Source organism: Dysidea avara, chromosome 13 (genome assembly GCF_963678975.1).
Source record: "Dysidea avara chromosome 13, odDysAvar1.4, whole genome shotgun sequence".
NCBI lineage: Eukaryota > Metazoa > Porifera > Demospongiae > Dictyoceratida > Dysideidae > Dysidea > Dysidea avara.
The window spans coordinates 212,744-240,467 of record NC_089284.1 but is presented as its reverse complement, the minus strand read 5'-3'; the positions used below and the strand labels follow the sequence as shown (position 1 = coordinate 240,467).

Below are 27,724 nucleotides of genomic sequence, written 5' to 3'. Positions count from 1 at the left end.
TTTTTCTTCACAAAGGGTCTGGAATCCCACTAAAAACACTGTTTGATAAGCTGGGGTAGCTGTTTTATAACTACTTTTGGCTTCATTTTTCATGAAAAGGTTAATGGAAAAACTTTAGCAAACATTGTGAAATTGGTCGCCTACACAATTAATTACATTGTCATTACAAATGCAATTTACACGCATAAACATTAATTGTGAAGTCCTGCTCCTCCTCCCCTGTTCTGAAGAATATCGGTATATCGGTTACAGGAATAAGCAAATAATCGGTATTGGTAAATGTGAAAAAAGGTATATCAGTGCAACACTAGTCACAATATTACACAATTATTGTTAGTGACAGCACTATAATTTTACGGGCATATGCAGGTAGTCAGCAAACCTTTGCTGATTAGCTAAAACTATGTTATTACACACCACAATTATTGCTAAACTGTCACTGTATTCACATAGAAGTTCAACACAAGGTTCGCTCACTAACTTTGTTTACATGGTATTAGTAACACTTATATACGTAGCTATAGCCATTATGTGGTTTGCTTGACACATCATGTGAAGAGAAACACAAGGAAAGTCATAAAGAAAAGCATGCTACCAGTCTGGATAATGATGAAGTGAACAAGAGAAGCAGCTAGTGCAGGGGCAAATTTGGGGAGGGGGGTACTCAAAGTATTCCATGGAACCCCCATTTGACTCAGTAAACTGTTGACAAGTTGTTGTTTTTTTCAATTCAATAAACTAAAATCAGTTTATCAATCAAATAAAGACTTATTACTATGACAAAACAGTGAAAATACTTACTTTTATCTTTGTTTACAGCAATAATGCTTTGAATACCACTTGAAACTGCTATCTAGGTGCCTCTAAAAATAATTTTTGTCTTTATCATCTAAAGCTGTTACAGCAACTGGCTTCATTTGCATTTCTAAACACCTAGGTGGTAAGATTTAACAGTGAAACAATGTCTACCATTAAGGATGGAACTTGCCCTTTTTACATATATATTTTTTATTTTAAACAGTACATAATAAGCAAATGCAAAATACAAGTGAACTTAAATATGGGCCTCAGCAACCTGCACAGCAATCGGTGCCTCAGGGACAGTGCAAACTGGACCTGGCACCGCGAATGCACATAGCTGCAGATCTCAACAAAGAGAAGCTTAATCTACATCTCAGCCATCCCATCACTATTCCATAAGAAAGACTGTGCTTTGCATTCAAAGGTTGGCCAATCTTTTATTAAACTGCAGTAGCAGCATCACCCATTCCACCGGTAGTGGTGAAAATTAAAGGAGTAAATGAGGCATTCTCTACTTCATGAACCCGTTGTTGGTATTCACGTCTCTTCTTATCATGATGTCGGTATGCAGAGTGTAGGGGTTGATTTGAGGGTGCACTAGGGTTAAAAAGTCTGACATCAAAGTATGACCTCTCAAATCGTCCTCCCCAAAAACCATTAGCTGCAATGTCAAGCCTTGCATTATCATCGCTGTTAGCTGTTAGCAGTTTGCTGGAACTTGCCCTTTTAGAAGTCTGGATCCATGCCTGTAGCTATAGTCTGTTCCTGTTCACCTGGAACCTGAGCCCTTGTTTCTTGCTAATGACTCTTGTTACGTGGGCCAGCTGCCCAAACAATTAGTAGTGCTGTGAAGTTATGTGGCTTTATAACATGTGCAAGCATATTTATAACATGAAAACATACTTGTTCCAGTACAAAGCCATTGGGAGTGAACACATGTTCACCTCTTTGATATTACTATATTTGGCAGGGGCTGTACTGACTATATATAGTGAACAGTGTTGGTCATTGTACAGCTCACTCAACACTGCAATGTTTACAATGTCCACAGGCATACACATTATGTAATACTATACTGCTTAATGCTATGTAACATGTAGTTACGCCTGTGGATAGAAGCCCTTCTATCGATGAAGAGCCTTCACTGGTACAGAAGAATAAAAGGCAAGACAATAGAACACGCATTGTACAGTATGTTTATCGATATGCCAAAGGTTTCTTTTCTTCTTAAGTGAATTTGAAACATCTTTGTGAAAGAAGTAGAGCTGTAGCTATACCCAGTTTTCTGCTATTCTTGACTGCATGAACGCATCAGGCAGGCAGTAGAAAATTCCATAAATTTAAAAATAATAAAATTCTCAGAACTTTCCCCAGCAAAATAAAGTAGAGCGGTAAAACTGTCAATTTACTACCAACATCAAAGTCAGTTTGTTAATTATATACATTCTTTTTACCACATCAAAAGGGTTTTGAGTATAGTAGAGTGGTTCTGCACCACTCTACCGCTCTTTAGAGAAGCCCCTGATTCTGTAGCAACTTGACAAATATGTTTCTGGTTGACCGGGAGCCACTTTTTTTTGGGCTTGATTTTACCCAACCAATACTGTCATTTCATTGGGAAGAAAAATCAAGGCAGGCTTTTGTGTAATATTTTATCACTGGCCACGCCCACACCTTCATTGTCCCTACTGTCATACTGTTTGATATATACTGCATATACTGGCCTAATATTAACTAGGGTGTAATAACAAGTAGAGCCATGATATACATAATGTTGAAGAGATTGTAATATAGGGGAACCTATGTACAATGGTCACCTTCAGACCAGAAAGTGTTGGCCTTTTATACAGATGGCTGTTACACAGAAAACTTTCATAAGGCAACAGCATTTTAGTGGCTATATGACCATTATACATACTAGTGTGATAATAATGGGAAATACTGAGAAATACAAAAGAAACAAAAGTCAAGCAAGCCAGAGTGTTAAACACACACAGATTTCTATTTGGACTCAATGGATATGGTAGCTAGAGACTAAGGTAGCTACCATAAATGAGAATGTTTCTGTGTATTTGAGAGATCGCTATGTGTTTAACATGCTGGCTTGGTTGACTCTTGTTTCTTTTTTTTTCAGTGATCTCTATTTCCCCTATTTTAATATATATATTTTAAATTGCACTGGTTTGTTTACTTTTATAAATCAGCGTATAGATAGAACAGTAAACATACTGTACTGTATACAATAATAAGAAGTGCTGGTGGTGCTTGATAATATTACACAATCTTCAAGTTAGTCATCATGTACGGTATCTGTTAAGTGTTCAGCTAATATTGTCAGAGTTAATAATCACCAGTGTGTTGTTCCTTGAGTGTACTTTGTACCTATATACAGCTTTGATATATCAAACAGTAGACATTGTAATAACATGCTGTGGTTCATTTGGTTATGGCTTCTTCTACATGTGCACACTTGTGCAGCTCTGTGATTACAGTGCATCAAGTAGGCAGTGGTACTGTAGCAGCAACGTTATAAAGTACTTTCATTGGTTCCTTTTGACTTCATATTTCCAGTGGACCTATGCTTCTTCCAAATCAACTTGTAAAGATTCTTTTTGTTTGGAGGAGCTTTCTTAGGTGAGTATTCTATTAGGATTTTGGCGAAAAACATAGGCGATCTCTATTATGAACCACTACCGTGGTTCATGATAGGTAATTAACATTACACCAACTGTTGTATTCCATTTTACGGGAACAAGGTGAGAATGTTGCTAAATACTTTTAAGCAATGAAGCCAGATATATTATATGGTATTCTTTAAATGCAGCAAGTGTAATAATTATGAGTTTATGTAAACACTCATCATAGTGTCAGACAAACCACTTGCTTTTCGTTACAAGGCAGTAACCATCATATGAGAGTTGAAGATGTGTATACATAATTCATAAGTGAATTCTAGGCTGGCCGCTATGTGCATTAGATAGGTGACCACTTAAAACAGACCACAATGCATACATTTGTATGGAGAATATTTGTGACCTTGTGACAGTGGCCATTATACAAAGGTGATTGCTTGATTCAGGTGACCGTTAGCATAGATTCCACTGTAATAGTTATTGTAAAGGTGGCTATAGCCTACCTTAAAGTTTCCAGTAACCATGCATGCATGTACAGCATTATCAAGACACACGATAGTGTGTCGTGCAGCCCAAGAAGCCGGCGTGCCACACGTACAGGAAGAAGAAAACGTCATTTGCACACATTTGTATCTCGGTGATATCTTATCCGATTGGAACCAAATTTGCTGCAGAGTTGCCCGCCAGCTAGAGGAGTCTACATTCCAAATTTGAAGGAACTCACTCAAGCCATTTCCGAGATACGAGTGTTAAAAGTTTCGTTTTTTTTTTCTTCATTTTTTCTTTCTTCATTTTTTTTTCTTCTTCGTCTTTTCGCACACTTGCAAAAATTGCTATAAAACGCAAACGTGTACTCCGATCGCCTTGAAATTTGGCACACAGAAGGGGAGTCCAAAGGCAAATCCTAGCATCAAATTTGGTGCAAATCTGATGAATGATTGAGGAGTTATTACCGATTATTCGTGTAAAACAAGATCGATTTGTTGTCACGCCTACAGGGTAAACCGCTTCATGGAATGAGTTGAAAATTGCTATGTAGATGGAGTAACCATCGTAGGAGTGCCTTTTGGTGGTTTGAAAGGAATCGAGATAAAGACCACGGAGATATGACACAAAACCCAACCTGTGTCACAATTACGCGATCGATTTTTAGGAATAAAAAAGTATTAGTTTTCACGCCTACTAGGCAAACCGCTTAGAGCAATGAGCTGAAAATCGGTGTATAGCTGGAATAATCTTCATTGAAAGTCCTTGCAGTAGTATAGAAGAATTGGATTACAAACCACTGAGTTATGATTCGAAAGCCAACTCCGTGTAGCAAATGCGAGATCGAGATACCCTAATAGAACAGTCACCCTAATAGAGCATTCAGCTAATTTATTTACTCCATTATAGAATTCTATTACATTACAGGTTATTCTGTAGGGAGTTCAGCTGCAAAAAGTTAATCTTATAGACAGTTCAGCAAGAATCAAGTCACCCTATAGAGAGTTCAGCTACAAATATATCGCTGTAGTGATTCAGAACATTACAAGTCACACTGAAGAGAGTTCAGCTATAAACAAGTCATGCACCCTGTAGAGAGTTCGACTATACTCTCTAGAGAATTCAGCTACAAACAAGTCACTGTGGAGAGAGTTCAGCTACAAAGAAACTACCCTGTAAAGAGTTCATCTACTAAGAAAGTTCAGCTACAGACAAGTCACTTTATGTTTATACAGTGTTCAGCTACAAATAAGTCACTCTGTAGAGAATTCAGCTACCAACAAGTCACTCTGTAAAGAATTTTGCTACAAACAAGTCACCGTGTAGAGAGTTCAGCAACCAAAATACTACTCTGTAAAGAGTTCAGCTATACAAACAAGTTAGAGAGATCAGCTAGAAACAAGAGAGATAGTTCAGCTAGAAGAAGTCACCCTGTAGAGAATTCAGCTACAAAGAAGTTATGCTACAGTGAGATCAGTTTGAAACAAGAGATTTCAGCTACAAACAAATTAAGCTGTAGAGAGTTCAATTATGAACAGATCATCCTGTAGATAGTTCAGTTAGATACAAGTCACCCTATAGAGAGATCAGCTAGAAAAAAGTTGCCTTGTAGAAAGTTCAGTAACAAAGAAACCATCCTGTAGAGAGTTCAGCTACAAACAAATCACCCTGTAGAGAGTTCAGCTGCAAACAAATCACCCTGTAGAGAGTTCAGCTACAAACAAATCAACCTGTAGAGAGATCAGCTCGAGGAAGTCACCTTGTAGAGGGATCAGCTGGAAACAAGTCACCTTGTAGAGAGTTCAGCTACAACGAAACCACCATGTAGAGAGTTTAGCTGCAAACAAATAACCTGTAGAGAGTTCAGTTAGAAACAAATCACCTTGTAGAGAGATCAGCTAGAAGAGGTCACCTTGTAGAGAGTTCAGCTACAAAGAAACCATCATGTAGAGAGTTCAGCTGCAAACAAATCACCCTGTAGAAAGTTCAGCTACAAAAAGATCACCCTGTAGAGAGTTCAGCTAGAAGAAGTCACCTTGTAGAGAGTTCAGCTACAAAGAAACCATCATGTAGACTCTGAGAGTTAAGCTGCAAACAAATCACTCTGTAGAGAGTTCAGCTAGAAGAAGTCACCTTGTAGAGAGTTCAGCTACAAAGAAACCATCGTGTAGAGAGTTCAGTTACAAAGAAACCACCATGTAGAGAGTTTAGCTGCAAACAAATCACCTGTAGAGAGTTCATCTAGAAACAAATCACCCTGTAGAGAGATCAGCTAGAAGAGGTCACCTTATAGATAGTTCAGCTACATTTCAAGTCACCCAGTAGAGAGATCAGCTGCAAAATAATATCCTGTGGGGAATAATGGGCATGTAATAAATATACGTATATAATTTGTATAATTACTAATAAAATCAAAAATAATTGAAGTATTAAATATCTTCTTTAAGTTCTTTTCTTCTTCCTGTGGTAAAGAAAAAACACATGGGTTAAAAATCCCCAAAGTCAGCCATTGGCCAGCTTTGCAATATACAAATACAAAAAGAAGTGATATCTAATCAAAAACAGCTTGGCTGTTTTTGATTAGATTATCTATACAAGTACACTGTACAAGTTATACTAGTGGATCTTCAATCCCTAATTGAATCTAGGAAACTTTGGACTTAATTACTCCAATAATATCAAAGTGCCATGGAGTAAATATGAGGCTGCACTATAGCCATTCTATACAGTACTACTGCGTGTGTTACAGTACTATTGTACTGTACGATATAAAATGGGACTACATATGCAGTACAGTAGTAGGGATTACAGAGGTTGACACATTCTCAAGTATTAACCAGAAACCAGTCTCAAAGTACTGGCCTTGGCAGTATTGGTTAACCCAATCTCAAAAGCGTCTTCGGTGCAACCTGAAATGCTTCCAATAGGTTGATTCAAACTTTTAATTTTGAAATTTTCTGTTGACTGATTGACTCACTGACTGATTGAAGGCTATGGGCTTGATTTTTAACTGTAAGATGTTCTTCAATCCAACAGGTGCCTTTTGGTATACCGCAGTACAATGTATACAATGCATGCATTGTGGACATACCTTTGCACTCCTATTTGTTCTCACTGGCAACGCAAGTTTTCCAGGGAGTACTGCATGCACTTGCGAATACTAATAAACCACCAGAGTATTAGTAAAAAGTATTTTATCTCTTAAACCCGCGTAATCCAGAAAATTGTATTTAAACTTGATAAATACACTAGCCTTGCACAGTGCACTGTAAATTTCAAAGCGTCCATCCTATGGCTATGCAATTTGCATCATTCTACTTGTGATGTAACAAGGATTAAAATGATACATAGGGTTTTACCATAATGCTAATAGTGAGGCCAAAACTAACCATGAGAATATATTTTCAGTAAAGAAACACGCAAACCCTTTACATACCTTTATATAATGGTCAATAACTTGATGGTGGTTGCTCCTATCACCTTGCAACAACTTCTGCTCAATTTGCCATTAAATTTCTCTATCGGGCCAGATATGACTCACGTGAGTAAACCCTTAGTCAAAATTAAACACTTGGCAAGAATTTTGAGATATGGAGATACGACTTGTCACTGTTCATTGCTTCATAACAAGTAAGCCACAGTGTTCATTTAACCTTACCAAGTAGCCCAGTGAACAGACTTTTAATCGTTGTATATTTGTAGGCTGTAAGAATTAAGTACCCGACCTAGTGTCGCCATGAGTGCCCATATTGTGTAAGCACGCATTCCCCTCTGCGGGTTTAAGGGTTATACAAATGGACTTCTAGTAGTGATATATCAGGAATGAACGATTGTATATGGTCATTTAAAGATTGTTGTGACTCTTCGTGGGAAGTCTGTACTGCCATTCCTTTAAGTCTAGTTTTCTCCTTAATGAACTATTTATAGTTACATTATTCGCATCATTGTAAAGTACAGATAAATGATAATAATATAATAATAAAATCATAATTGTATGACCTCATATTAATGAGTACATTACAATTGGGGGAAGGAAATAAAGTCATCAACAATTAAAGTACATTCTAATCTTATCCTTAAAACGATGCAATGAGCTACAATCAACAACATGTAAAGGTAAATTGTTCCAGAGCTTGATTATGGAAGGGTAGAAGCTAATTTGTAAAGATCTACATAGACTGCTGTCTGTGTATATTTAAGATGGTTTCCCCTTGAAGGTCTTGATGGCCGACAAATGTGACCGGATCTGCGAAAACAGGACATAATCGCATATTTTTCGAATTCCTGTTTATTAAATATTTATAATCTACTTAGCCAAGTGTACCTACTGGCAAATTTCAGCTTCATATGCCAACAACTTTTGGAGTTACAGCCCTACAAAGTAGCAACAACAGAAAAATCAATTTGTACAGCAAGTATAGGGAAAATAAATTACAGGCGCTTACAAAAATGGTTGTAACTTACCAACAGATTGAGGTACAGAGCTAAAATGTTCACTATTGTGTTCGCCATGAATAGGAGAATCAATTACCAGGTAAGTTTTTCCTTTACTTGCCCTTTTTCACTGCATACAAAGGTGAAATTTGTGAAGAAAAATTGGTCGCATACGATCGCTTCGACATTATGTAAACAAATGCTCATAACTTACATATCCTTGGGGCTACTGCAATGAAACAAAGATTTTCCAACTCCTCTTGAGCTGGCGATACCCAGGTTTTTATTGTTAGTCCCTTCCTTCACTAAGAAAAAGGGGTTAAAATAATTTGCAGAATATTTTCAATAATACACAAGTATTTCACCCAATGTATTCAATGCTTTATACTGTAAATTTAGGCTTGTGCGATTATGTCCCTTTTTCGCAGATCCGGTCACAAATGTAAACAGGTATAGTATGTTCACGTTGAGCTGAACCCTCAAAAACATTTAATAACTCACAGATACAATTACACATGTTCTTGAAATTTGGCTCATTTGTAGTACTGATTGACCCGCTAAAAATGTTTCAAAATCTTTTTGTTCAAATGTTTGACATAATATTTACGGCCAATCAAAATTTTCACAATACATTTCCTATGGGAAAGCCATATAAGTACAGTGTCCATTACAGCCCTTTCCCAAACTTGTAGTGGAGCCAAACCATACGTGTCTGTTGTTGACACCTTTGCTGTTACCAATAATCATCTGGTTGGCTGAAATGTTAACTCTGTTGAGAAAAAATCCACTTTTAATTTTTAGCTGTTTTTCAGGATTCAGCTCAACGTGAACATACTATAGTGGAATATTAACAATTTTATGAATAGTTTTGTAAAACATAATCAAATGAGCTTCTTTGAGTTGTGTCTCAGTGCTGGACCACTGCAGTGTTGACAACATGGATGTAACATTACTGGTGCAGCATTATTCTGACTTAACAAAACGAGCAGGATTGAATCTAGTTGGTTAATGGCATGATTAGTGTGAGGAGCCCAAACTGATACAGAATAGTCCATGATAGGCTTAACGTATGTTAAATACAATTCAGATTTAACTTTATGCTGACAAGAACTGAAATTTCTGCAGAGGAAAGAGAGTGTAGAGTTGGCTTTCTTACAGATAATATCAATCTAATCCAAAACAGCCAAGCTGTAAAAACAGAGTGTGGCCCTCAAAAAGGCTATGGTGAAAAATGATGTGAAATCCAAGGTGGTGGCCAAGAAATGGCTGTGATGGTAGGTTAATGGCAAAAATTTTAATAACAAGAATTCAGGTGAATTTTGGTGCCACTTGGTCTTAGCACAATATTCACCTGACTTGTTGTTATTAAAATTTTTACCGTTAACCTACCATCACAGCCATTTCTTGGCCGCCACCTTGGATTTCACATCTTTTTTCACCATAGCCTTTTTGAGGGCTGCACTCTTTTTTTACAGTTTGGCTGTTTTGGATTAGATTTCACTTCTTTTTGTATGTGTATGTCCCAAAACCGGCCTATGGCCAGCTTTGGGGCTTTTTTTAACCTATGTTTTTTTTCTTTACCACAGGAAGAAGAAAAGATGAAGCAGATGAACACTTTAAATGTTCTGATTTTATCAATAAATGTACAAAATATATATATAATACATATATTTATTACAGAACTCTACATAGTGGTTTCTTTGTAACTGAACACTCTACAAGGTGAGTCCTTCTAGCTGATCTTTCTACAGGGTGAATTCTTGTTTGTTGCTGAACTATCTATAAAGTAACTTCTTCTAGCTGATCTCTCTACAGGATGATTTGTTTGTAGCTGAACTCTCTACAAGGTAACTTCTTCTAGCTGATGTCTCTACAGGGTCACTAGTTAGTAGCTGAACTCTCTACAAGGTGACTTCTTCTAGCTGACTTTTCTGCATTTTAATTTGTTTGTAGCTGAACTCTCTACAGGAGATTTGTTTGCAGCTGAACTCTCTACGTGATGGTTTCTTTGTAGCTGAACTCTGCACAAGGTAACTTCTTCTAGCTGAACTGTGTAGTTTAACTCCCTACAAGGTAACTTCTTCTATCTACAGGGTGAATTGTTTGTAGCTGATCTCTATACAGGTTACTAGTTTCTAGCTGATATCTTGAATTCTTTTCAGGGTGACTGCTCTATTAGAGTATCTCGATCTCGCACTTGCTACACCAAGTTTGATTTCGTGTTATAACTCCATGGCTTTAAGTATGATTCTTCTACACCATTGAAGAGCCTTTCTAAGATGATTACTCCATCTGTACAGCGAATTTCAAAGCATTATCCATAGCAGTTTTTCTGGTGGGCGTGGAAAGTAGTCGTTTTTTATTAGTTAATCTCGATTGCATAATTGTTACACACTGTTGGTTTTTTTGTTGTATCTTCCTGGTTTTTAACTCGATTTCTTTCAAACCACAAAAGGTTTGTGGTTCAATAGTTAACCTATTCACCCATTGATTTTCAGCTTCCTCTCATAAGCGGTTTACCCTGTAGGCGTGACAACATATTGGTGTTATTTTTCGTGAATAATCGTTAATAACTCTTTGCCTGTTTATCGTATTCCAGCCAAGGTTGGTTCATAGATGTGCCTTTATACCCCCTTTCTGTGTGCCAAATTTCAAGGAAATCGGATATTGCATTCGCGTTTTATAGCGGTTTTTGTGAGTGTGTGAAAAGAGGAAGAAAAATAAGAAAGAAAGAATAAAAGAAAAAACTAATAAACTAAACCAATTTTTGAAGTCGCATATCTCGGGAACACTTGAAGCGATTTGCTCAAATTTGGTATGTGGAATACTGAAGTTGGAGGGCGTGTCCACAGCAAAAATCGTCTTGTTTCATCAAGGCAGCACAGAGCTACAGAGGTGCGAAAGTTGCATTTTCATTCTTCCTGTCAATATACTCATGGGTGTTGTGCGTTGGCTTCTTGGGCCGCACGACACACTGCTGTGTGTCTTGATGTAGTCATTAAATGACAACTTAGAATCTATGGTGACATCTGAATACTTTGCTGTGTTGACTGATGCTAGAGGAAGTGTAACTTGTAATAAATGGCCTTCTTTTCAAAGTTACTCTTAGAACTGTACACTTATCGATGTTCAGTAACATTTTCCATCTTTTCTCCCATTCTTCAAATTTAAATAAATCATTCTCTAAAAAAACTGCATCAGCAGAGGAGTTAATTTGTATATATAAAATGCAATCATCTGCATACAGCGGCATGTTGAGGGGATGTCATTGGCATAAAGTGGAAACAGCAGAGGTCCCAAAACTGAGCCTTGTGGCACACCACTCTCAACATTAGCAGTGCTAGAGTAACTATCACCACAAATGACCTGCTGTGTATGAAAAGGATTGAATCCAGAGTAGAACAGAGATCCCAATACCATAATGTTTAAGCTTTAGAAGTAACGGTGAGGTACTCTATCAAATGCTTTACTAAGATCCAGAAGAATTACATCACATTGACTTTTATTGTTCAAAGTTAAGGCAAGATCATGTACTGTTTTGTAAAAGTTAGAGTTCAGCAGAGTTTCCTTTGCGGAAACCAAATTGTTGATATGTTTATATATCATGAAGTTCTAGATGTGACGTAATGATACTGTAGATAATATGTTCCATAATTTCACTGCGTATACTAGTTTAAGAGACTGGTCCGCAGTTGGCAGGGTTTTTTTTGTCTCCTTTCTTAAGTACTTGAATATCGTTTAATCCCCAGTGATGTCCGCCATCAGTATAATGTTTAGAATGTGCATATTGGGCTCATGTACAATGTTTTGTGATGTAGCAAATTCTTATACTAGTACACGTGGCATGTACCGTACCCGCTGCAAGGTGTCGGTTTGTGGTAGCACGAAATGGCTTCCCTGTAGCTGACTATCCCCATTAGCTACCTGTATCACGTTTGTAATGAGAATGGTCTGTATTTTCTGTAGCGAATGGATCGATTGGAGAGGAGCTTCTCGTATTGTTCTTCATTTATATTGCTTTGTAAAGAGGTGAATATACTACTTGAAAACAAAGCATACTGACCAAATCACTTCTCAGCAATTGATTGGGGCACACATAAAGATGCAAAAGTAATTGTTATTTCATTCTTGCTGTTGATGTAGTATGCGCTGATTCACCAGTCATAATTATGTTATAAAAAAAGTGAACAAACAAATGCAAGGAAATGACTACAGTACTTATTAGTAATTAATATAAAGACATCCATTTCATTATACAACTATAGTTTTGTATGCCTTTATTCTTTCCTTTGATGTGATGTTAAAGAAGCTCACTAATCATAAATTGTGTTACAAAAAAATTAACAAACAAGCATAGGAATTTACGAGCTACATTGTTGCTATGCAAATTGAAAATAATAATTATATGGGCTAAAGTAGGAATTAAATTTACATTTCAGGTAATGATCTTCCTTGTTTAAGCACTTTTTAAACCAGACGCATGCCCATATCCAGCTGAAGACCAGCTGTGGGTGCGTGTCTGGTTTTCTGAAATAAGTTTTCTTAAAATATGTAGTGTATGTTTGTGTGGCCTGTGGCTGTCGACTTCCATGTGCTAGGCCTGGAAACACATCATAGGTTTTGTACGTGTAGTTTTTTTTGTGTTGCTTTTGTATGGTCCATTCTTTAGAATGGCTAATGCTAGAGATGTGGCTAATAACAGCCTCCCCCTCCACCCATGACCTTGTCATGTGTGGGTAGGGGTCCCCTCTGGTGGGAGTTGCAATCCCACCTGAGTATTCTCTGCACAAGAAGGTACATAGAAGTGCAAAGCTATTCTCCCAGCACAGGCATATCCCTCTGGGATACTGTCTTCACCACTATTGGCGTACCATGTTGTATGTTGGCACTTGGAATGTTCACTCACTGGTGGAGGTTGTTGGGGGTGTGTTATGCCTGTGCTACTTCTTACTTCTTGGTGTGATTCAACTGTGGAAAGTGGATCTCCTTGTTACTGAACTGCAACATTTCCTTCACTGCTGGTTTTGGTCTGAAATCTGGCCCACTCACCAATGGACGTTTTTGTACTCAGGTTATGATTTACTGATACTGTCAGGTTTGGAATTTTGTTGGATGGTAGGGCTACTGTTGCATGGAGAGCTGCTGGAGAGGTGTGGAAAGCTGTCTCCCCTCGTAATGTGTCTGCCATACTGTGATCCGAATCAATGATTTCTGATGAGCACCTGGTTTCAGAAAAGATCCTTTTTGTTATGAGACTGGGACTCATCCTGCAATGAAATCATGTAGCATGATTGACTTTGTGGTATTTAGATCAGCCTAACATTGGTATTGTTTGGATGTGCAGTTGATGTATATTGCTACTTGCTGGACAGAGCCCATAAGTTGGTGAGAGCAAGGTTGAGGTTTGACTTGTGTTTTTCTCATCATTGACATGATAGGGAGGCACCTCTTATTGCTATGTGGAAGTTTGCAGATGCCTCAATCTATGAGGATTATTGTAGAAAACTGTCCTATTGGTTAGAAGATGTGGAGTTTGATGACGTTTGTGGTGATGGGAATAGCTTCGGGATTGTTTAGTCAATTCTGCCATCAAGGTGGTTAGCTGTGGTGCTTGTTATCAACCAGATTGGTTTCTGGGGAGTGAGCAGCTGCTGTCTCCTTTGTTGGCTGCTAAGCGAGAGGCTTGGGAGTGACAATTCCCCTTGTTAAAAGTTCAGGTACTGTGAGAGTGTCTACATCTGCAGTAGTTTGCCTTCCTTACTCAACACACCAGATGTCCTTTCAGGCTAGCAACCACAAAAAACAGTTACCTGCAGTTATGGCTAGATGGTTTCATTGTGTACTTAATGTAACTAGCCAGTTTACCCAAGAGTATCTTGATGGGTTGCCTTCTTATGAGGTGCGTATGGATTTGAATGACCCTCCTACGAAGGAAAAGTTTGAGAATACTCTGAGTTACATGTATGTGGTGCAGTTGAAGGCTGGTGATACATTAAGGATTGCTCCAGAGATGTTAGTGTTTGGTGAACCAGTCATCCACCAGGTCTTGTTGTGTCGATTTGGAGAGAGGGCTGTGTGTTTGACGATTGGCGAGATGAATTGGTGTTCCCAGTATATAAGAGAGGTTATTTGAATGTGTGTGATAGAATCAGTCTGCTGGATGTTGCTGATAAGCTGCTTGGTAGAATTCTCCAGGAGTAACTGCAGCTTATTGCTGAGAGAGTACTGCCTGATCCTCAATGCAGTTTTTTTTTAGGGGGTGTAGCTGTGTTGATATGATCTTTGTTACACGACAGCTTGTGGAGAAAGCTAGAGAGCATAACTGCCTTCTTTTTACACTCTAATTGATCTAATGAAGGCATTGACTTGGTTCCTTTGTGGCAGGTACTTGAGAAGTATGGTGTCCCCTGCATTTTTATGTGTTGTTTGTTCTTTTCGCAAGAGTATGAGGGCTTCTGTTTGCATCAAGGGTAACATGTCTGAGGTGTGCAATGGTGTATGTCGGGTGTACTATCGCTCCTGTGCTTTTTATCTTGTACTTTTGTGCTGTCTTTGAGGATTGGCGTCAACAGTGTTCTTAGGCTGGTGTGTCTTTTCGTTATTCCCATGGACATATGTTGGTTGGAGATTGTATGGCTGAATCTCGTTTGGTACTATCTTGTGTAATGGAGTCAAATTTACTGATGATGCTGTGCTTTATGCCTCAGCATGTGATAATTTTGTCCAAAGTTTGCCACTATGCCCTTAGACTTGATCAGGCTCACTGTCAAACTCCAACCTCTCACCACACAAATGAAAGAAGTGACTTGTTCCAGCTGACACTTCTGTGTTGTCTCCAGTTACAGCGGAGAGAGATGTTGTAGACTTAGTGGAGAAGTTCCAGTATTTGGGAAGTATCAGTATGCTGAATTGTCTGGGTGGTTAGCAAAGGCAGCTAGGATATTTGGATGCCTCCATCAGTCCATCTTTGTTGATAAATTGTTGTCAGTTGGTGCATGGACCCAAGTTGCTTTGGAGAGATGTACATGTAGTTTTGAGGGACATACAAAGGATGGGATAGGGTTCTCTCACTTGGTATGAGGTAACCCAAGATCATTCAAGATGGCTTGGTTTGTGCCATTCTGTCTCGTCTGCTGGAGTTACTAGAGGTCTACTATGATCACTGGCTCTTTTGTCTGAGGATTTTTTTGTGTCATTCAGGAGATTTAACTCGTCATCACTACTGTGCTGGTCAACCTCCCCCACCGACTTTTACTGCGTGTGTAGCAAAAATTTCCATCACAATGGTGACCTCACCTGTCACCAGCAATACTGCTCAAACTAAGTTTATGCCAGCATAGGTCCAGTTTGATCCAGAGCCCTGCTATTGTCGTTTGACAGGCTGATAAGGTGTGTTTATGTACCTACAGTAGGGGACTTTAAAAGTTTACATATGGTCCACAGAGAACTGTTGTAATACTATTAGTGACAGAAAATTTTGAATTGTCAACTAGAGTAGGACCATAGCACATTGATAAAAAGTACTGAAACAAGCTGGAGTAGTGCACGATATTAAATCACAGTAAAACAGTAAGAAGTGTTATATCCCTACTGTGCATTTCCATTATATAAATGGTATCTTGAGCACAGTAGGGATATAACACTTCATATTGTTTTACTGTGATTTAATATCGTGCACTACCCCAGCTTGTTTCGATACTTTTTATTGATGTGCTATGGTCCCTACACTAGTTGAAAATTCCAAATTTTTCTGTGTACTTGTTTGTTAACTTTTTTGTAAATAATTATTATGACTGGTGAACCCATGCATGCTGCATCTGAAATGGTGCTGCGCACCCCAATTATTGTCTGAAAGGTGAAGTATCCATTACGCCTCGTTGTCAGCTATGTTCAACTCATTACGCAGCATTTTCGAATCAAGAACTGTTCGAAAAGCACCTCTGCACACCGAGACGCATTCCGAAAGGAATGGTGCCGCGTGCCCCAGTTATATCAATTATCATCTGAAAGGTGAAGTAACTATTATGCTTCATTGTCAGCTATGTTCAACCCATTACACAACAGTACAAATCAAGAACTGTTTCACAAGCACCTCTGCTATCAAAATAGCCACTATGAAAAATACGGACAATTTCCGTTACGCGAAGGGAAGCCATCACGTGCTATTGCCAAATCAATACTTTTTGCTGATGAATGGGACACAAAGGAGGACACTGGTAAGTCCACGAAGAATGCATTGTACGTACTGCGGTATGCAAAAAAGCACCCGTCGGAACGAAGCGACGTCAAACAGTGAAAAAATTAAGCCCGTAGCGTTAGCCATTATCGAGTTACGCTTGTCTGAAGGCATCAGTCAGTCAGTCACTTACTCAGTCAATCAGTAGAAAATTCTGTTAAATAAATTGTTTTTTAAAATTCTGTAGCAACTTGTTGGAAGTGTTTCGGGTCAATCTGAAAGCTTGTTTGGGCTTAGTTTTACCTAACCAATACTGCCTCATCGTCATCAGGAGAAATTGAGGCTGTTTTATTTCGTGGGCCATGCCTACTGCTTTGTGGTCCCTACTATACGGTTATTATTGTACTGTATGATTACGAGTAGATTTTAAGTTTCCTTAGTAATTGCAATAACAATTACGATTGCTTGCAGCTTGTAGTACTGTGTTACTATTGTTTTGTTAATTGACTGGTACATGATAGCTGTAATGTTACAAATCCCTGCTGTTATCAAGTTTATACTCATCCAGCTGGTAGTTACCCAATTAATTTGTTCTGGGTGTGGTTGTGTACACAACTGGCAAATAAACTTGTTTTGTTGTAAACATGTGAACAAGAGTTAATAATAAGAGAGGAGAGTGTCTAACGCTGTATAGTCCTGTAATAGATGATTGCGCAGAAGTTAAATGGCTTCCTTTCCGTGTAACGTATAGGGTTCTAGTATTTGTGCATTTCCTTACCGCAATTAGTTTAGCCGTACCGTGATGAATCTTCGAGAATATTCGAAGACTGAACTAAAGACTGAGCTGTATGTACAGGGAACAGTGCTCCTTCAATTCAAGAATGCTCAAAGGTAGGGCAACATGGTGACGCAGTGAAAATTCGAAGCGATACTCCGCCTTTGGTTCGTGTTTATTGGTTTCTCAGACGCTCTCCCCCAGAGTTATCTTCGAGGTTAACAGCTACACTTCTTTACGAAACAGAGCGATGCTCTTCGTGGTGAACTTGAACATCGAGTTGAACGCACGCCCTTATGTCAGGGATAGCCTTTGTGGTTAAAGCGAAAATATACTAGCCAGTCTGTACGTTACGCGGAAAAGAAGCCGTTTAACTTCTGCGCAATCATCTATTACAGGACTATACGGCGTTAGACACTCTCCTCTCTTATTATTAACTCTTGATGTGAACATATTGTAATTACGATTTGTTTGTTTTTTACAATTACAATGATAATCGTAAAACTATAGAATTACAATGGTTTTTACAAAACCAAATGTAAACATTTTAAGTCACCTACTGTATCTATGTACAGTATGTTTGTCAGTATGCACCCACAATCACTAAATTATAAAAGCAGTCAGTATGTGAGAAATAAAGCCTGTATTATACTTCTGCACAGGTAAACTTTGGGTTTCATTTCCTATTTTAAAACACAGGTGTAGCAATTCTTTATAAACTTCATTAGTGGCCTTCCATTGGAATTATCAGGCATTCAATAACTGAAAACATAGTAGTAGAGCCCACAGGCTACCAGGAAAACAAGTCTCTACGATTTAAAAAGGGGGAGTGTTTTCCTACATATGTGAACAAAAATATTGAGGCTTTGTCAAGCAATTTCAGAAAAAAACAATAGGCAAAGTATAAAACTGTTGAGAATATACTTCTGTGTATAATATGTTGTTTAAACAGTTTACTTGTATGGTGCTTCCTTAGCAGTGCACAGCAACATAATTATATAGTTATGAAGTATTTCATGGTTACAAAATCTGAAAATTACAATGGCTTAATTGATGTACTATATAAATGAAAAACCTAGCATAGTATGTAGTGTACATACGCATGATTGATTATTTCCGGACGAGTTAACTTTTTTGCATGGTGCCTGTTTTTAGAAGTAATACATTAACTTGTTATTATAGTAATCCCTTCCAGCTTGTGAAATACCTTCCTTACACTTCTATTTTGCACACTTTTTATTACCAAATACTGCACAACATCAGTCTTCAAAGTGGCACTCAAGTAGATTAAAGGTTCCCTGCATATTAAAAACCTTATAGCTTATAACCCTACCAGTGTAGTCATGGCAGTGCTGTTAATCCTTGTTGAAGTATTTCACTTGTAGAGAATACATTGCAACAATCCCTCAGTACAAGCTTTTGTAGAATAGAAACTCTCAAAGAATGTTGTGGTGAACATGCCTCTGTGAAATCCACATTGATATGTAATTGGCGTAGCTGAGCACATGTCCTACTACTACACCTGCTGTGCAGGTTTTCCCAAAACAGCTGGTCAAAAGAGGACAAAAGTTTGAATTCTAGTCATGGATAGGTTAAGGAATGTTCCCCTGTATAACCATCAGGATGCAGTTAGGAATTTTAGCAGTAGAGCTGCTTTTTCTGATCTTATTGTGAGTTTTGTGTGTTCTGTAGTACCATTGTGATGATAATACATAGGAACATAAGAATTACTAGTTACCTAAAGGGGTGACAATTATCGCTTAGCATATATTTGTAAACTTGCTTCAAGTAATATTATCAAACAGTCTTAAAACACAGCACCGAAGATGAAATGGTTTTCTTTACACAGCGTGAACATAAATCCTGTTGTTAGCTCTGGTAGTACTCTCTGTATCGTGAGAAAGACACAATGTTTCAAACTTAATTACAGTAGTGGGCGACTGCTTGACAGCCTTCATGTCCTTCCAATAGGTGTAAATGTTAATATCTCTACTGCTATTCTACATAAGCACACACAGTCCACAAGACATTAACAAATTGATGTACATGTGATTATGATTAATTTAATGTTCCCTGTATTTTGTTTGGTTTGTATTGCAATCATTAATGTTTGCCCTAAGCAGTAGTTAATATATTGTATGTATTCATACTTTTTAGGTTTGATTTTATTGTCATAACAGCTAGTTTAATAATTCAACTCATTGAAATTGAGTCACCAGCTCTTGCATTTGTGTTGCCACTAAGATTTTTCAGGTATGTACAGTAAGTGTTCTGTATACACACAGCAATACTGTACAACTAAGAAAAACATACAAGCGTATGTAATTTGGAAGAAACGTTTATTGAGGGCTGTTGTGGCTTTTTGGAAATTTTCATTGAAAGAGTTGTAGACTGTATACCAAATGTGACCCAGTCTGAGAAAACCTGTCTTATTGCCTATTTAAAAGTATTGAGAAATGCTGGTTTTAAGTATTTAGTGTGTTGTAGCTCGCCAATGGTTGACGCTATGTGTACAAAATTTTCACACTTTATACCAATTCCTTACCGTCCTGAGCATGCACTGTGCAAGTAGCCAACAGCTAAGTTTCTTGCCATTTTAGATAATTTGTAAACCGTGGTTAACTGTGTCAGGCAAGCTCCAAAGGGGGAGGAAGGCAGCGGCGCAGAAGGAGGGCAAGAGGCTATTCTAAAAATTGAAAAGGAAGGCGTAGGGATGAATTAAACCAAGTTATGGGCCATTCAGGTCTCTAAACTGGCTTAAATTCACAGCACAGGTGTTTCTTCAACATCACAGAGCTGTACAGCCACATGCAACCATCTCCAGGCTGACCAGAACTCCATTAACGCCCCACACCGCACATGCGGATAGTCGCTGGGCTTGGGAAAAGCAGCCAGCAAAAACATACAGTACCACTCAAGTCTAGCTGATTTTTATATAATAGTTAGACGTCAAGAACCAGGGTTCTACGGGATTTAGAAAACTTGAAGGCCCTGGGCTGTAGCGCCCGAACGAAGCGAGGGCGCTACTAAGGGCCTGAGGGTTTTCTAAATCCCGTAGAACCCAGTGGTTCTTGACGTCTAACTTATTTAGACTACAACTCGTTATTGTACCTTGAGTTCACAGCTGCTTGTAAATGGGAAATGTATGGCTAATTACTAGAAACAAGCCCTCTACACCTCCCTACATGGCGGGACCTCAGCGGGGCCGTTTAAACGCCCATGCGTTGTCAATGTTACAGGTGCGTGCTATGTATCGAAGTACTGGACTCAGCGACTAGACTACAACTCATTGTTGCTGTTGTTGTGCCTCGACAGCTGCTTGTAAGCAAGTAATGTAGTGTTGATTAGTACAAACAAGCCCATTACACCTCCCTCTAATTCAGTACGGCTGTTATTAGCCATTTAAACGCCCGTGCGTTGCCAATGTTACAGGCACGTAATTATCGTGTTTCGTATCGCCTCAGAGCGTGGTCTCTATTGGACATGAGCGAGGCTCTACGAGATTTAGAGACCACGTTTTCAGCCAATCAAATTTCAGTATCAAACTTGTTGTAGTCTAATGTGAAATTAGGTAGTTTATTCATGTAGTTTTGTGTTTTTGGTGAAAAATCGAATCTGCTGACATGGGCGATAAGACTGGTTTTCCAAGACTGGGTCACAAATTCTTTACTTCAGAAATTTTCATATTTATCAACTTAGCTATCCATATATTTTGCTTGCTAGTACATAGCTGCCATGCTAGAGTAGTTGACTTTAATTACACAATTGTAATGTTGAGAAATTGGAACTATTGTTGCTACTAGTACAATTAAAAATTGACTAGTACAATTAAAAAATTGTTAATTTAAAGGGTTCCAGTAATAAAAAGTACAAGATTACGAATGATGGTATAGCTATACAGGAAAATTCCTACACAGTGTTCTGCCCACACTGGTTGGCAGTGGTCCAAAGTGACCAGTAACTCTAGAAACTGACCAGTACCTTCTTAAATCTGACTAGTACAATTCTTGCATATATCACGTGATGCACATGTAATATACCCTAACATAACACACAGCATGTCAGTTCATGTTTACTTTAGGTCACCACTCAGAAATTCCTGGGCAGAACCCTGCTAGAGTTCAATCCCAAAGTAGGAGTTTTCCCACAAAGCTATGTTGTAATAGCTACCATCATTCATATCTCTAGTTTCACTACTTTGTATCTCTGGAATCGTACTTCCATTTTTTAAATTAATAATTTTAATTGTACTACTTTGTTAACTTTGTTGTAGCATAGGTAGAATGAAAAAAGGCACATCCCATTGGGTGGCCACCAGTGAGTTTGTTATTGTGGCTTAAAGTGGAGACCGTGTGCTGCATAGTTTGGCCTTTAGCCTTGCAATTGTGGTCAGGCAGTGAGGAAGGCAAACCAAAATATGGGTTTTGACATTTTTTATATTTTTAAGTTCAATATCTGGTCGTCTGTGTTTTGTTTTTGACACTGAATGTGAAGTTAGATGTTCTGTAAAAGTTATTTACATCACATAATGTTTCTATGATGGTTTTTACTATTGAGTAGTATCTGTTGGTTGGAGAACCCTACTAAACAGTACTACTGTACTGTAATAAATATTAATTCTTTAGGCTGATTCGATTTAACAAGAGACTACGAGCCATCTTCAACACACTGGCAGTGCTCACTCCACGCATCATCAGTATTGTTATACTGCTAATATTGGTGTACTACTTTTATGCCATTATTGGAATGGAAATCTTTAGTGGAGATGTCTATGAAGGCTGTTGCAAGTTAGTGTGCTGTATACAACATAATGGCGGAAAATCTAGTGTTGGGCATTTGGGGAAAATATCCACTCTAGCCTCCTTGCATACACTGTTAGTATATGGAAAGGTTGTAAAATATGCTAGCTACGTTGTATTCTGTATATGACAGTTATAAATGGAGAACAGGAGCATCCTCCTCACAGTTACGTATTTCATAACCAGGCTCTACTTAACCAGGTAACTGCAAAAAGAATTTGATAAAGCAACTTTCAAGATATTCCTTATCTTAAAGTGCATACTCTATTTGCTGCATTGGCACTTGCCTGATTTGTACAGGCCTCTGAGATTCAATAATGATGTATAGTTAAGTGCACATTGACACTATATGTACAGTAGATAGAAAACTTACCTTGCCTGGGTATGCTCTTATCCTGGATTTGCCTTTGATACTGCACATCATATTTGGTAAACTTACGAATGGGATTGTATCTGTAGCTTTCCATAAACTACATACATTTTAAAAATAAAAATTTACTAGACACAAGTTATGCACATTTTGCTGTGTGCACACTTGTGTAACATATCTTAGTTGTTCATATATTTAGTACTAGCAGTGGTGTTCAGGATTACTACACTGGTAATGGAAGTAATGTCTATTATTTGAATAACTTTGACAGTATATCTCAGAGTTATGGTGAGTTGTAACTCTTATAACTACCTGCTAATGTATCATGTGTTTCCTGTTTTAGTAACATTATTTGAAGCAATGGTAATCAACAATTGGTGGATTCTCATGGAGGGTTTTCATGCACATAATAAACATAGTCGACTGTTCTTTATAATTTTTCATCTAACTACCTCAGTAAGTTAAACATTGGATAGTACAGTATCATTGGATCTCCCTTTTTTATACCAGTTGTCTGTATTTCAAACTGGCAAAAATAAACCACAGAACTTGTACTACCTGTGAAGGTTAATACAGGCTCTATACTGCCTTCATTTCTCATACACAGGATGCTTTTAGTGTAAAGCATTTTGTTCACGTGGGCACGGATAGATGAACAAACACGCATGTTATTATTTTTGGAAAATAATTTCATGAAACCTGGTGTGCACCAGGTGAAGCTACCGTACTTCATGAAGATATTTAAGAATGCCTTTCACAATGGGCTATGCAGGTAAAAACAACAGGAATGGTGCATCTAGCCTCATAGGCTACTAGGAACACTAAAGTGAAGGAGGCTTGTCCCATACTTATGCAAACAAAACTGAAGAGTAGCGTGAGGCTTTCTGTAGAGAATTTACATAATAGACAAGCTATAAAACTGTTGAGTAGATACTTTCATGCATGCTGTAGTTTGTGTTTAAAAGTGATAAGTATTCCTCTTAGTAGTGCATAATATTATAATATACCTTGAATTACAATATTTAGAAAATCTTTAATTGGCTAGCTACAGTACAGCTCACAGGTAAAGTCGCGAGTATACACATGGGAGTAGTGCTCGTGTCTTCTCACAAGATCATTCTTTTGCAATGCACTGTACAAGATCTGTGGAACATTGCGTGGATAAGTACTAGCCATGCGAGAAGCTCGCCACGCATGAGAACACTCGCCACTGAGTTTAGTAACTGTGACCGGATCTGCAAGAATCCCATATGTTTGTGCAAGCCTACAGTAGCTACAGTAGCTTTAATTTTACAGCCAGTAGAATGCAATAGACGCAGGGTTTGCAGGACGCAATGGGTGGAATGTTTACAGGATGCAATGGATGGAATGTTTACAAAATCGAAACTAAATTCTGTAAAATTTTGAAACGCCTGTTTCACAATGAAGTAAAGTGATAATACCAAAAGCCCTGGTAGCATCGTGATCCCCAAAGCAAAAGGAGTTCCAATATCTTTGTTTCGTGTCAGTACGCCTAAGGAGACGGAAGATATGAGCGTTAGTCTGCCTTGCGTTGGACAAGCGGTTCACTGTCAATTTATTTCTCACATTTTCGCTTTCGCTGGTTCGCCCTGGTTGTAGGAAAGGCCTGGAAGACAAAACTTACCCAGCAATGGATTCGCCTGTTCATGGAGAATCCGATGGTCCAACGTGCGTCTTGGTAGAGGACTGCATTCATAAGTTATGATCATTTTATTAAGCGCCTGTAGCGTATTATCGCTGTACAAATCGATTTTTGCTGTTGCCACTTCGTAGCACTGTAGCTTTGAAAGTTTTGGGCTTATAGAGCTGAAACTTCAGTTGATCATTAGGTGAGTCCTGTTATATCTTGCCTTGCGTGATGCTCTAGAGTGAAGTTTGCTATCATGGAGTATTACTGTAGCTGTTCTGTATCCACGCAGGTCACTCGAGCGCGCCTCACGCGCGTTGTGCGTGTACATGCGACGTTACCCCTGAGCTGTACTGTAGATAACCATTAAATAGTATGTGACTGAATCTGTGAATACCCGACACAATCTTGCAAGCCTAAATTTACTGTATAAAATATTAATACAATGGGTGAAATACTTGCGTATTATTGAAAAAATCCGTAAAGATTTTGACCATCTTTTTCTTAGTGAAGGAAGGGAGTAGCAATAAAAACCTGGATGTCATCTTATTTGCCTGCTCAAGGGTAGTTTAAAAATCTTTGTTTTGTTGCAGTGGACTAAAGGATACATGAATGGGCATTTGTTTATGTCACATCAAAGCGATTGTACATGGTAAATTTTTCTTTACTGATTTGGTCTCTGTGTGTAGTGAAGAAAAGTGGTAGCAATTAGCATTCAAAGATATTAATGCTGGCTTAGTAAAGACATAATGCCAGCATAAATAGGGATGATTTTCAAGATGTTTAATTGTAATATGCAATGTGTGCATGCACCAAAATGCAGCAAGCTATGAACACAAGGCATAAAATTCCTGCATTACATATAAAGAAAATATTTATGGTGTTAATTTTAGAGTGTCTTGGTTGTTATTCACACTTTACAGAAATTTACCTTAATAGAGCAGTCACTTATTCAGTCAAGGAAACAGTGATACACTCCAATAAAACAGTGGACTTTCAGTTTTGAACATACACTGTAGCTATATTATGGGCTTGATTTTTAAGCAGTGCTCAGAAGCATAATAGGCTATTCTAAGTATGATTGGCTCAAATCTAAAGGTAACAGTATATTATGTAGTAGCAGATATTTTAACTATGAATTACATGTGTATATATTGACAGGAAGAAAGAAATCTCTATTTTCATCCCTGCATAGCTCCATGATCCCTCATCCAAAACACAACATTTTGTTTTTTATCTGTCTGCCAGGTAGGGTAGGCCTCACAGCAAATTTGATTAAATTTGCTCCAGCCATTAGTGAGAGACAAGTGGCCAAAGTTTTTTTTTCTTACGGAGTTTGCAGGGGCCTATAGATTGTTCTTTTTGCACACTTTACAAATCTTGTTTTAAATATAAAGGCATTATAGTATAAGTAAGTGAGTATCCAACTTCCAATATAGCCTGTACAAAATCATTGTGTTAAGCACAGTCAAGTTTACCTTTGATCAAATTATTACTTCCTCTGCTGATACAGAACTATTAATTGGTGTTTATTAAGGTCAAGGCTTTATTCTGTGAACAGGCTTAATGTACCTAGTGTTACAGTACTTGACTCAGTGATTTTCCTTAATATATCATACACTATGATGGTAGTGTATAGTAGGGACCACAAAGGAGTATACATGGGCCATGAAATATAATCACCCAAAAAAAACAATCTCAATTTTTCTGACGATTGTGAGGCAGTATTGGTTAGGTAAAACTAAGCCCAGACAAACTTTCAGATCGACCTGAAACGCTTTTAACAAGTTGCTACGGAATTTTAAAAGGAATTTATGTAATGAAATTTTCTACTGACTGACTGATGTCTTCAGACAAGCGTAACTCAATAACGGCCAAGGCTATGGGCTTGATTTCTTCACTGTTTGACGTCGCTTCGGCCCAAGAGGTGTCTTTTGGCCCGAGAGGTGCCTTTTGGCCTACCGCAGTATGTACAATGCCTTCTTCATAGACTTACCAGTGTCCTCCTTTGTGTCCCTTTCATCTTTGCTGACAGCAAAAAGTGTTGATTTGGCGATAGCACATGATGGCTTCTCTTTGTAATGGAAATCGTCCGTATTTGTCATAGTGGCTATTTTTATAGCAGAGGTGCTTTTCAAACAGTTCTTGATTCGTACTGCTGTGTAACAGGTTGAACATAGCCGATAACGAAGCATAATGAATACTAGAGGTGTACCGATATAAGAAAACTAAACCGATCCGATACCGATACGATATGGATTAATCATTTTCAAACCGATACGATACCGATACGATATACCGATATAACTAAATGTAGCTATTTATGTTTGAAGAACCACATATGCCATGCTTAACTTTATTTTTAGCTACTGAAGAAACTACTGAAGACAGTCTTAAGATTATTGGCTATGCTTGGTTACCCATGGTGGTGTGGCCTCTATTGACAGCTCAGACTATAAGGCACCCACAAATATTTTAATACATGCCCCTGCCAAGATTAGTCCGGATTACTCCGCATTTTAATGGCTTGTAGAGATGGCTGGTTGTTTTATGCTGTGCTCTTGGTTCATCTTTTTGCTGTTTCCCCAGGCTCATCACTATGAGTGTTTGTGGTATGATTGGTAAGCTTTGTGACAACAAAACAGTAATTATCCACGCACTTAGATGGCTTCGCGTAACGTACTGCTTTTAGACGAGGAAGATAACTACTGTTTCCCGCCCTTGTTAGCTAAATAGTAGGGTTTATAATATGGCTTGATCATTGGACAGTGTCCTCAAGATAGTTCAGTTGTATATCGGTGTATCATATCGGTTTTTAGCAGCAATATCGGCTCCCACCGATATAGTAGAAATGTCTATATCGGCCACCGATACGATATGTATCGGTATATCGGTACACCTCTAATGAATACTTCATTTTTCAGACAATAATTGGGGCACGTGGTGCCATTTTAGATGTGGTGTGCATGGGTTCACCAGTCATAATAATTATTTGCAAAAAAAGTTAACAAACAAGTACACAGAAAAATTTGGAATTTTCAACTAGAGTAGGGACCATAGCACATCGATAAAAAGTACTAAAGCTGGAGTAGTGCACGATATTAAATCACAGTAAAACAAAAAGAAGTGCCCCTACTGTGCTCAAGATACCATAATGGAAATGCACAGTAGGGATATAACACTTCTTATTGTTTTACTGTGATTTAATATTGTGCACTACTCCAGCTTGTTTCAGTACTTTTTATCTATGTGCTATGGTCCCCACTCTTGTTGAAAATTCCAATTTTTTCTGTGTACTTGTTCCAGTTAGATACTCTCTCCATTATACTTGTATTATGAACTCTTGATTATTAGATTACAGTACCTTGAAATTTAGTGCAGATAATTAGTGTATGTATGTGAAATTCATGCACTAAGTTTGCAACAAGTGTACATGGACGTTTATTTGCATAAAAATCAAACTTCTGTCATGGCTACAGGGTAAACTGCTTATGGCAATGAGTTGAAATTTGGTGTGTACAAGGTTAGAAAAATGAAGCTACTGTTACAAGGCAAAACGCTACAAAACCAGACATTGTAGAGTTGGTCACCATGGGGTAATA

General features: G+C 38.1%; 1 protein-coding gene across 5 annotated transcripts in view; it reads left to right on the top strand.

Moving 5' to 3' along the window:
* LOC136242102 (two pore channel protein 1-like) overlaps nucleotides 1–27,724 on the top strand; it is a 97,196-nt gene that overhangs the window by 50,861 nt on the left and 18,611 nt on the right. For all 5 annotated transcript variants that reach the window (XM_066033489.1, XM_066033488.1, XM_066033491.1 and 2 more), the window contains 4 exons: nucleotides 19,463–19,558; nucleotides 21,931–22,092; nucleotides 22,674–22,762; nucleotides 22,818–22,930. In XM_066033489.1, coding sequence (XP_065889561.1) covers nucleotides 19,463–19,558; nucleotides 21,931–22,092; nucleotides 22,674–22,762; nucleotides 22,818–22,930 — 460 coding nt within the window. The remainder of the gene's footprint in view (nucleotides 1–19,462; nucleotides 19,559–21,930; nucleotides 22,093–22,673; nucleotides 22,763–22,817; nucleotides 22,931–27,724) is intronic.